The sequence below is a fragment of the Dromiciops gliroides genome, chromosome 2, assembly GCF_019393635.1.
Source record: "Dromiciops gliroides isolate mDroGli1 chromosome 2, mDroGli1.pri, whole genome shotgun sequence".
Classification (NCBI taxonomy): domain Eukaryota; kingdom Metazoa; phylum Chordata; class Mammalia; order Microbiotheria; family Microbiotheriidae; genus Dromiciops; species Dromiciops gliroides.
The window spans coordinates 434623148-434635390 of NC_057862.1; the positions used below are offsets into that span (position 1 = coordinate 434623148).

The 12243-nt window shown below is 46.9% G+C and overlaps 1 protein-coding gene across 2 annotated transcripts; it reads right to left on the bottom strand.

Moving 5' to 3' along the window:
* Window positions 1–774: 774 nt before the first annotated feature.
* FUT7 (fucosyltransferase 7) lies at window positions 775–3986 on the bottom strand. Of its 2 annotated transcripts, XM_043989556.1 has the most exons (3): window positions 3754–3986; window positions 3139–3183; window positions 775–2097 (listed from the first exon to the last, which is right to left on the bottom strand). In XM_043989556.1, exon 3 carries the CDS (start codon window positions 2040–2042, stop codon window positions 1002–1004), a length of 1041 nt encoding a protein of 346 aa, XP_043845491.1. In that variant the 5' UTR covers window positions 2043–2097; window positions 3139–3183; window positions 3754–3986; the 3' UTR covers window positions 775–1001. The 2 variants fall into 2 exon arrangements, with proteins under 2 accessions (XP_043845491.1, XP_043845492.1); XM_043989557.1 differs by lacking the exon at window positions 3139–3183.
* Window positions 3987–12243: the final 8257 nt, after the last annotated feature.

The following is a 12243-nucleotide window of genomic DNA, read 5'->3' on the forward strand; positions in this document are numbered from 1 at the left end:
TGTCATTCGTCTGTGTCAGGTGATCTTGGGCATCATCTAGTCCAAACCCTAATTTTGTTTACAGGGAAAATGAGGTTCTGGGACATGGAAGGTTCTTCCCCATGGTTACATTTCCCAGTAGATCTGTTGTTTTCTGGTAGACAGCATTCTTCCTGAGGGCAAGAATCACGGCTTGCCACACATACCCCCTCAACCCCTCCCTCCCCCACCTTACCCTCTTCCTCCATGTTCCCTCCCTGTTGACGAAGCACTTGCCAGGAAAATCTCTGAGGCTTCGGTTCAAGGTCTGAGGTTTTCATTTATACATTGTATTTCCTTTACCACTGCATGGCAGGTGTGGGCATGACACCAATGAATTAGTTTCAACATCTCATACTGAGAATCCATCTTCCCTTAAAAGCTCCTCACAAGGCCATTAACACAGAGGATTCGAGTTTTCATTTTAAAGCAATGTCAGTCAGTTGCAGAGATGCTGGTAAAAATCACCACAGAGTCCCCCATCACCACCCACACCCACACCCACAGACAGACAGACACACGCACACACAGAGACACACATGCACACAGGAAGACTCAGTGTTCAAATATTAGAGCAGCGAGAATCATTAAAAACTATCTCATCCCAACTTTTTCATTGCACAGATGGGGAAATTGAGCACCAAAGAGAAGTGGTGACTTGCCCAAGGGCACCTGTACAGTCAGTGATCCAGCCTGGACTTAAACTCAAATCTTCTGACTCCCAGGTTTAGTGTTATTTTTCAGGAGTCTGGCTAATTAACAGAAATATCCAGGGAAGAGGAACAGGAATAAGGAGTAGGGTAGAGAGAAGAGGACAGGGCCAGCCTCTATCTCTCCTCATGATCTCACAAGGAGTACCCAGGGATCCAGGGGTGCATATAAGAAAAGACTATAGAGGCAGACTTCCAGTCCCAAATGGCAGCCCTACATTTCATTTTATGGCCAGGGAAGAATTCAGCAGCTAACCAGGTCAACCTCACTCGTCATGATTTAAACCAGGCCTCTAAGTCTCCATAGATCTTGTCCTGTGGCAAGTGGGGATAGCGGGCACAGATGCCACAGAAGCGCTCCCTCCAGTCGCTGTAGAGCCGCACAGCTAGCCTCTCCCGCCATGCAAAGAAGCGTTGGTAATGACTGGCATTCATGCTCTTCAAGAAGGTGGCCAGTTCCTGAGCCGAGCTGAAGTCATCCACATGGATGAAGGCATCAGCTGGCAGAAATGCCTCATAGGTAGAGCGAGGAGGGCCCAGCACCACAGGCACAACCCCTGCCCCCAGAGAATTTCTCCATAACTTTTCAGTGATGTAGTCCCGGTGCTGAGAGTTCTCAAATGCCAGGTAGAATCGGTAGGGAGCAAGGGTAGGCAAGAGGCAGTCAGGGCAGAGTGGCTTCCTGTTGGCACGGCCAAACACATCCACCTGAAGATGTTTAGACAACTGCTTGTATACCAGCACACGCTTCTGGGTCTGCCGGTAGTTACTGATGACCCAGGCGGCCGTACGGTTCTTGGCTGTCACAGGGGGAGCAGGCCCATCCCGGGGCACCAGCTCTCCATAAGGCACAAAGATGTCTGAGTCCCGCCGGTAGGTCATGACCCAATTGAAAATGTTCTGGTAATGGGAAAGCCTGTGAGTATTGCTTGGAGACTCAAGGTTGGTCCACACCCAGGGCTGCCTAAGGGGCCGCTGGGCCAAAGGAAGCCTGACGGCCCCACTCTGGAGTTCATAGTGGTGGAAAACAACTACGCTGGCCTGGCTGAGGAGGCTTTGGTTGGCACTGAGCCAGCAGTTGGCCACACCATAGTGAGCACAGACATCACCATCTAAAGGCAAGGACTTGTCAAAGGGCCAGTGCCAGATGAGGACCATGAGCTTAGACTGGGGCTGGAAAGTTTCACTCAGAGACCACATACCAGGGCCCCTTGCCCTGCTGGAGGACAGGAGAGGATATATCAGGAACCAGAGAGCTGTGAGCAGTGCCAGCCCAGCCATGGCTTGATGAGAGAACAGTCTGTACGTGGGCATGGTCTAGGGCCTGGGCCTGGGCAGCGTCTTGAACCCATCTGACTCCTAGTTGTCTCTAGAACAGAAGGTCATAGTTTGTGTGGGCCCATGGAAGTTATTTGGGGGGGGGGAAAGGAACTTTGTGACTAAAGCAACAGAAGGGCAGTAGAAAATAGATACGACTAAATCAGGACACCAGGGTCCTAGTCTGAGGTCTCAGTCTCATCTGTAAAATGCAGATAATAACATTTGCAGGGGGCCAGCTAGGTGGCACAGTGGATAGAGCACTGGCCCTGGAGTCAGGAGGACCTGAGTTCAAATCCGGCCTCAGACACTTAACACTTACTAGCTGTGTGACCCTGGGCAAGTCACTCAACCCCAATTGCCTCACCAAAAAAAAAAAAATATATATATATATATATATATATATATATTTGCATCACTAATTTCACAGAGATATTGTGAGAAAAGTATTTTAGAAAACATAAAGCTCTATATAAATATGAGTTGTTATTACTATTCTGATATACCTTTGTCCTTAGGCTCCCAGAAGCTAGGGGTAGGAAAAGAAGGTGAGAAGCTCCATGAATGTCCCCCCCACCAGAAACCTGGGTCCAAAAAGGAGAGAGGATACCTGACCCTGGTTACCGACATTAAGACAAAGTAGGTGGACGGCTAGGTGGCACAGTGGATAAGCACCGGCCCTGGAGTCAGGAGTACCTGAGTTCAAATCCGGCCTCAGGAACTTGACACTTACTAACTGTGTGACCCTGGGCAAGTCACTTAACCCCCATTGCCCCGCCAAAAAAAAAAAAAAAAAAGACAGAGTAGAAGTAGGCGATGGAGTTGAGGTAATGGCCTTCCCTAACCCAGGAGCCTCTCCCATGAATGTCTGCTGCAACCTCAACACCCTGCCCCTTCCCCTAACTAATTCTTTCCTATCATCCTTCCAAAGGCAGCCCTGACATCACCTAGCCAAGCATCCTAATTATTCTCCACATGTCAGTCTTGTCTCCCCTCTCCCATCACCCTCCCAAAATTACCACTCTGATCCAGAACCCTGTTTGGGATCTGGCTGAGCTGTGCTTTGCCCAACAGAATGGACCAGTAGACTCACTTTCATTGTGCATTCACAGTCGTCCTGAAATCAATCACAGCCATCCTGAAATCAATCACAGCCGTCTCAGAATCACTGTGGTCTTGAATCACAGCCCTACCAAACTGTTGCCTGCCTAAGATGTGCCTGCTGCCTATCATTCCTGGTCCTTGCTGGTGGAGTGGACGTCACCTTCCTGCCAGATACTAGAATAGAGTCACCTTTAGTGATAGTCACTCCCCTCGGCCTTCTGGCCACACCTCCATGCCCCCCCACCCCAGCCACGCCTCAGCTCTACCCAGGACCCTGCATGGCTGTTACTTGGAATGAAGAGGAAGGGGGGGAGGTGCCTTCTGAGAGCAGGATGGCTCAGTGAGGAAATGAACCCCTTCTCCTGGGCTCTAGCCCCCAGTCTCTCCTCCAGGCAGACCTGGGGCCCTTGCCTGAGGAGATTCTGGCTTTTCCTACCTGAGATCTATCCCTTCCTGACCTCCTCCTCATCCCCCATCCTCCTTTCCCAGGGGTCCAACAAGGCCATGGTAGGCAGGGGAAAGGCTCTAGCTGGTACACTTCGGAGTGTAGACTTTGGGGAAGGGTTAGTTAGGGGATGAGGGGGCAGAAGGAATGAGGAATTACCTTCCCATCTTCCTGCCATCCCTCCTTCCGGCAGCCTGATCGAGGATGACACCACCACCACCGTCCCTTGTATCCTGTCCCAGACTACTTTGGGACTAGGACTGTGTCGTGGAGTAGGTCAAGCTCCAACGGAGATGGGCACAAGTGTCCATGACTGTCAAAGGAAGTCCTATGAGCAAGCACAGCTTGCTGACTCAGCCTGCCAATGCTTCTCTGAAAGCTGGTCTGTAAAGGCTTGGCCCCAGAGCTCTCTGCTTGTCCTCCAGGCCAGGGCAACTATCACAACATGGCAAGGATTGGGGTAGAGAGCACTAATCAGAAATGAGAGCACCCATAGTTTTCCTGGTACTCACCTTCCCCTCTCCCTGCTGGGACCTCCCTCAGGGAGGGGGAGGATAGTATCCCTCCACCCCACCAGAGCCTCCCGTTAAGCTCAGCCCCTGATTACTTCTTCCTTCTACTATTTCATCATCCACTTCCCTCTCCTCCCCCATTTGTGGGTTCCCATAGACATACCCTCTGCTTTTCTATTAAGAGGTCAACAACGGTTTTCCTCTCTCTTAGCCCCTGCCCTGCCTCCCACCCAGAAAGTGTCCCATAGAACACAGAAGAGCCAAGCAGGGTGACACTGCCTTATTTGGGATGACAAATCATAGATTTAGAATTGAAAAAGACCTCAGAGGTCATCTGGTCCAATCAACTTCATTTTACAGATCAGGAAACTATAGCCGAGAGGTTGTCATTTGCCCAACCAAGGTCACAAAGTGGCCTTGATGTGAGTGAGGTGGAATGTGAGCCCAGGTCCTCTGACTCTAAATCTGGGGCTCTTTTTTCTATACCATAATGCCTTTTGAGCAAAGGTTTCCTACTCCCACCCCACCCCCCTCTGCAGTGCATATATTGAGCAAGGGATTAGGCAGAAGACATGCTTATCTCTCTTCTCAGAATCCAATGACTAGGTGCATCATGGTAGATATGATTCAAAAGCCTACCCAGTGCCAATGGGAAAAGTCCCCAGCACCCTGCATCTGTGAACTGGAAGAGCTGTCCCTTGCCTCCTCAATTGTGGTTCCCAGCAGAGCTCCTAGAGACACCTAGCTGTGAATGACCATACCTAAGTCATGCCCCTGAAAATTCCAGGGGAGTCCTCCCATCCCTGAATGACTCTGGTATGGTTCAGAATCAAGAGAAAGCAAGAGGTATCACATGAGACTGACAGGGTGGCATCTGGTTAATGCCCCATAGGGCAAACCGGATTTAGGAATTTTGAATATTATAATGGAGGAAACGTCCTGGAATGTGAGGACCCAATGCAGGATGGGAAAAAGGTACCAGCTTCACAAGTCCCATAACTGAGTATGAGATTTACAGTCAGGGACCCTGGCTTTTCTTATGTGACCCACATGACTTTTTGTTTTATTTTGGGTTTTTTTGGTGAGGCAATTGGGGTTAAGTGACTTGCCCAGGGTCACACAGCTAGTAAGTGTCAAGGGTCTGAGGCTGGATTTGAACTCAGGTCCTCCTGAATCCAGGGCCAGTGCTTTATCCACTGCACCACCTAGGGGCCCTGACCCACATGACTTTGAACAAGTTACTTTACTTTTTCAGGATCTCAGTTCCCTCATATGTAAAATGACTGGGACTAGATGATCACTGACCCAGTCCCTCAAAATGTCCAAGAGCCTTTTCCATCTACAGACCATATGACCTTGGTTGTCACCTTCCCCCCTACCTTTTCCAGCTCTCCTTTAAGGGTGCCCTTTCCTCATTAGTATGGAAGGTCTTTGAGGGGAAGAATTGTCTACCTTGCTTGTATTTGCACCTGCAACATTTAGTGCAATGCCTGAGTTCCCATTCCCTGTTTTGATAAATGTGTGTGCTCTTGGGGCAGCTAGGTGGTGCAATGGATAGAGCACCTGCCCTGGATTCAGGAGGATCTGATTTAAAATCTGACCTCAGACCCTTGACACTTACTAGCTGTGTGACCCTGGGTAAGTCACTTAACCCCAATTGCCCAGCCAAAAAAAAAAAAAGTGTGCATTCTCTCTCTCTCTGGATCTCCATATTCCCACTCCCACCCCCACTTTCCTCTAGGGCCACACAAGACCATCAAACATAGGAAAGCTCAGATCTTGGAGGGGTAGGGGAGAGCTGGCAAATGTTCAGACTAGGAAGATGGTAGTAATGACTCAGGCATGTTGCTTATTCTTCAGGGGGCTGCAAGGCTCAGGGGCTTTCCAAGCTGGGGAAGGGGAAGGAGCCACTCTGTCCCTGTGACGCACTGAGGGGCCCAGTTGTCCTGCCAAAACTTCCCAGGGGGAAAAAAATAGAAAAACTGCTGACCCCTTGGCCCTATGCCAAGGAGATGGTAAGAGATAACCAGTAATTGCTGACCCTCTCTTCTGTTTCTTGAGATGGAGACTCTCCCTTCTTGTCTCTGTCCCCTTGTCCCTATCTCAGAAACAAGAGCCTTTCACACATACACACACACACACACACACACACACACACACACACACAGATTGAAGGTCTGGAAAGTTCAGGAAGATAGGAGACTTACGACTGGAAGGGACCTTGGAGGTCATCAAATACAATCTCTTCAATTTAGAAATGAGGAAACTGAGGCACAAAGTGACTTACCTAGGGTCACCTAGTGCCTAAGGCATTTATTTGAACCCAGATCTTCCTGACTCCAAGTTTGGGACCCTATCCACTATACCAGGCTGCCTCTCAAGGTCATAGAGTTAGAGCTGGAAGTGACCTTAGGAGTGAGCTAGTTCAACCGGCCATTTTACAGAGAAAGAAACTAAAGCAAAGAGGGGTTGGTTAAGTGACTTTTCCAGAGTCCTGAGTGGCAAAGACAAGATTGGAACTGAAGTCCTCCTCCTACTCTAAATTCAGGGCTCTTTTCACTGTACCAGCATGCTGGTTCCTTTCCTTTTTTTTTTTTTTTGGTTTTTTTTTTGGTTTTTTTGTGGGGCAATGGGGGTTAAGTGACTTGCCCAAGGTCACACAGCTAGTAAGTGTCAAGTATCCAAGGACGGATTTGAACTCAGGAACTCCTGAATCCAGGGCCGGTGCTTTAGCCACTGTGCCACCTAGCCACCCCCGGTTCCTTTCCTTTTTATGGCTTCCTTTTTTTTTTGTGTGTGTGAGGCAATTGGGGTTAAGTGACTTGCCCAAGGTCACACAGCTAGTAAGTATTAAGTGTCTGAGGCCGGATTTAAACTCAGGTACTCCTGACTCCAGGGCCGGTGCTCTATCCACTGTGCCACTTAGCTGCCCCATGGCTTCCTTTCTTACTAAAGCCTGCAGAAGATGGAGGAGCTGCAGCCAGCTAGGCAGGGGTCAGCCTGAGAGGCTGTCCATCTGGGAGGACTGGTCAACTCCCCAACAAAAGCTAAGGTTCTCAGATCCTTTTCACCCTTATCAACCTACACCAGAAGGCAGACAGACAAAGCTAGAATGGGGTGGGGGAAACTGGGAAAGGTAACTCCTTACCTGTCAATTTCCCCTTCCCATCCCCTAAGCTCCCTCCAGGTGTGTGCTAGAGCCATTTGCTACAGGACAGCTGATTGTTAAATTTCCCAGCATGAGCATTTACACCTTTAAAATTGACAAAGGCTACAAATCAGCTGGATTTATTGTTTGTTTTTGTTTTAAATTGACTAAAGTGATGGTTGTTGTTGTTTAGTTGTTGTTCAGTGTTTCAGTCATGTCTGACTCTTCATGACCCCATTTGGGGGTTTTTTGGCAGAGATGCTGGAATGGTTTTTCATTTTCTTCTCCACCTCATTTTACATATGAGGAAACTGAGGCAAACAGGGTTCTTGTTCAGGGTCATAATACAACTAGTAAGTATCTGAGGCCACATTTGAAATCAGGAAGATGGGGGGCAGCTAGGTGGTGCAGTGGATAGAGCCCTGGCCCTGGATTCAGGAGGACCTGAGTTCCGATTTGGCCTCAGACACTTAACACTTGCTAGTTGTGTGACCCTGGGCAAGTCACTTAACCCCAATTGCCTCATCAAAAAAAAAGAAAGAAATCAGGAAGGTGAGTCTTCCTGACTCAAGGCAATCCACTGCACCACCTAGTTGCCCTAAGTGATGGAGGAAAATGTTAATAATTCAGATTAAACTTAAAAGTGTGTTGAGTGTACACTCCCCCTGCTCCCCCACCAAGAATCACTTGTTTTTTTTTGTTTTGTTTTGTTTTGTTTAATTTTTGTTTTCTTTTTTTTGGTGAGGCAATTGGGATTAAGTGACTTGCCCAGGGTCACACAACTAGTAAGCGCTAAGTGTCTGAGGCCGGATTTGAACTCAGGTCCTCCTGAATCCAGGGCCAGTGCTCTATCCACTGCACCACCTAGCTGCCCCCAATAATCACTTGTTGAACATTTACCAGCATACTCCTGGATCTCCTAGGCCGGAGATGAGAAACAGGGTCCTTTCCCTTTCCTCTCCCAGCCAACAGTGACCTGGTCCAAGGCTGGGTGGTCTCCCCCATCTGCTGAAACTCTAGGGAAGAGGTACCATCATGCTTGGGATGGGGGGGTTGATAAGTGAAAGAAATCATAGACCGGCTTCCCCTTCAACCTAAGTGATGTGCAACTCAAGCAAGACCTTGAACAAAAGCCGTGAACACAATTGCCATCTGTCCCTGCCCCTGTTAATTACCTAGGTGAAATTTACCAGGCCCACAGGGAACCTTTCCCTTCAGGGAGATTTTATTGGCATGGTACCCAGCTGGCTCCAGTCCTCTTGAACACCACCACCTTCTACCCCTTGAGAAAAGAACACCTTGTCCGGAAGATTCAAGCGCTTCCAGGGATGTGTTGTGCAAGATCAGAGATAATGGCTCTAATTCACTCCAAATGGAGCATATAGCTACTAGGGGTACAGAAACAGGAACTAGAAGAGTGGGGCTTCATTCATATCATTGTCATTTCAGGCATGTTCAACTCTTCATGACTCCATTTGGTGTTTTCTTGGCAAAGATACTGATGTGGTTTGCCATTTCCTTCTCCAGTTTAAAGGATTAAAAGAAATAATTATAGAATAGGACCTGTAATAGATTAAAAGTAGGGGAATCATTCATTCCACTGAAATCCTTAATCACATTCTGTTAAAAGGCAGGAGAGTCATTAGGTCAAGTAAGGTTTTATTGTTGTTCAGTTATGTGCTACTCTTCGTGACCCCATTTGGGACTTTCTTGGCAAAGATGCTGGAGAGGTTTGCCATTTCCTTCTCCAGCTGATTTTACAGATGAGGAAACTGAGGCAGACAGTTAAGTGACTTGCCCAAGGTCACACAGCTAGGAAGTATCTGAAGCCAGATATGAAATCAGGAAGATGAGTTTTCCTGATTCCTTGACAGCATTCCATCCACTTCAACACCTAGATACCCTGAAGTAAGGTGCCATACATTAAACTTCATCACAACAACCCCAATCTTTTGGCACTGATCTGAGCAAATTGTCTAACCCTCTACAGGCATACTGTACAGCAGTGACATCCAATGTTTCCTTCCGGTTATGCTAAGTCATCAACATCTCCGCTTTGACTTCCAACCTGAGGCCATGATTGCTTTGTTTCATGAGAATTTATCATAACTAGTCAGCCCCACGTCCCTAACCGTGCTTCACCCAAATCATCTTGCCACACCAACAGTCATGCCCCAACACTCCCCCACCCACTGAAAACAGCAATCAAATCAATATCATGACTACATCTAGAAAGGGTGTGTTAAAAAAACAAAGCAACAACAACAACCAAAAAACTAACTACCCTAGGGTTCTACTCACCATCACTCTGACATCCTAAACCAAAATAAGACCTCTAAATAAGTGGTTTTTTCCACTAGGATGTAAGTTCTTTGAGGGTAGAGGCTATATCTCTATTATATTTGTTTATCTCTAGAGACAAGCTGGTAGTACAGTGGACAAAGAGCAGGGCCTGGGGGGCAGCTAGGTGGCACAGTGGATAAAGTACTGACCCTGGATTCAGGAGGACCTGAGTTCAAATTCAGTCTCAGACTTGACACTTACTAGTTGTGTGACCCTGGGCAAGTCACTTAACCCTCATTGTCCTACATTAAAAAAAAAAAAGATCTGAGTTCAAATCTAGCTTTATAACTTTGCCCAAAGAGCTATGGGACTGTTCATACCCTTTGACCCAGTGGTACCATTGCTAGATCTGTATCCCAAAGAGATCACAGAAAAGGGAAAAGGACCCACATGTACAAAAATATTTATAGCAGCTCTCTTTGTGGTGGCAAAGAATTGGAAATCAAGGGAATGCCCATCGATTGGGAAATGGCTAAACAAGTAGTGGTATATGAATGTAATGGAATAGTATTGTGCTGTAAGAAGGAATGAGCAGGGGGGCAGCTAGGTGGTACAGTGGATAAAGCACTGGCCCTGGAGTCAGGAGGACCTGAGTTCAAATCCAGCCTTAGACATTTGACACTTGCTAGCTGTGTGATCCTGGGCAAGTCACTTAACCCCAAAAGCCTCACCCAAAACAAACAAACAAAAACAAAAACAAACAAACAAACAAAAAACAAAACAAAACATGGTCTCACTTTTGGGGACAGCTAGGTGGTGAAGTAGATAGAGCACTGGTCTTGGATTCAGGAGGACCTGAGTTCAAATCCAGCCTCAGACACTTGACACTTATTAGCTGTGTGACCCTGGGCAAGTCACTTAACCCTCATTGCCCTGCCAAATATAAAAAAACAAACAAACAAAGAAGCAATGAGGCGTTCAGAGAAACCTGGAAGGACTTACATGAACTAATGCTGACTGAGAGGAGCAGAACCAGGAGAACATTGTACACAGTAACAGCAACATTATGTAATGGACAATGGTGATAGACTTGGCTCTTCTCAACAATGCAACGATCCAAAACAATTTCAAAGAACTCATGATAGAAAATGTTCTCAAAATCTAGAAAAAAGAACTTTGGATTATGAATGCAGATTGAACCATACTGTTTCTACTTTTGAGCTGTTTTTCTTTTTCCTTCTTTTTTGAGGTTTTTCCCTTGTGCTCTGATTCTTCTTTCACAAGATGACTAATGCAGAAATATGTGATTCTACATATATAACCTATATCAGACTGCTTTCCATCTTGGGGAGGAGGGAGGGAAAGGAGGGTGGGAGAAAAATTTGGAACTAAAAATCCTATAAAAACAACAAAATTAATTAATTAATTTTATTTAATTAAAATTTTAAAACCACAAACAAATCCAGCTTTGGATACTTACTAGCTGTGTGACCCTAAATAAGTCATTTAACTTCTGTTTGCCTCAGCTTCCTCAATTGTAAAATGGAGATAACAGTAGCTCTTCCCTCAGAGGATTGTTGTGAAGATCAAATGAGATAAAAGCACTTAGCAAAGTGTCTGGAACATAGTAAGCGCTTATTTTCACCCTAATGTTTAGCACAATGTCTGATACTTATTAAGGGTTAATAGCTTTTTTTCCCCCCCAGGTCGAGGGTTAAGTGACTTGCCCAGTGTCACACAGTGTCAAGTGTCTAAGGTCAAATTTGAACTCACATCCTCCTGAATCTAGGGCCAGTGCTTTATCTACTGTGCCACCTAGCTGCCTCTCTTTTATTTATTCATTCACTGTCTGCAGAAGAAGGTTTTGGGTACCTGAAGGTGCCACTTCTGGAGTGGGGATGATTGGAAATTCTTGGAGTTAATCACTTCAGGATAGCATCAGGAGAGCAGAACACCGGGCAAAAGGACTTGGGCTAAGGCCATCTGCTCAGCTCCCAAGATTAGGCATTAATTCCTTGACCATATAGTTCTGCTTTGGTTCCACAGTTTTTGACTTGCTTTGGGTTTCCTCCCAGGTGAAGCTCATATTCCTGAGTCTATCACTACCCTGGGACTCTTCTTGGGGCTGTCTTTTTTCCCTTTTTTTTTTTTTGGAGACTGGCTCTGTCTATCCCTGCCAAGGGTACGTGCATAGAGCACTCAAAGGCCTGATCCTACTCCTGATTAGCACAGAAGCTTTGGCCTGCTCCCTCTCTTCCCAGGACCAATTTGACCCTCTTTAGGCAGCTTCTGGTCCTGGGAGCTCACTAGATGAACATCAGCAGGACTTAGGGAAGATACCCAATGGACACTAGTCCAATTGCAGTTCTGAACACCCTAGCTCAAGCAAACCATCAGCCTCCGGCAATAGCAGGAATTTCAGGCATTCACCACTGTGCCCACCTTAGTCTGTTAGTTATCTGAGTGAGACCACAGATGCCCGCAATCTCAGGATTGTCATCAGGGAGAAGAGGAGGAAGGATACAAATGGCTGGTGGGGAGATACTTGGTATCCCTCAGAGATCTCTGAAGGGTTTCTGCAACCAAAGATAGCTTTTTCACCAGTCAAGAAACCTGCAATCAGCCAAGGGGTGGGGGTGGGGGAGGGACAAGTATCTAGCAGGTGTCAGTACTGATGGCTATTGAGAAGGAAGGGAGCAATTCATG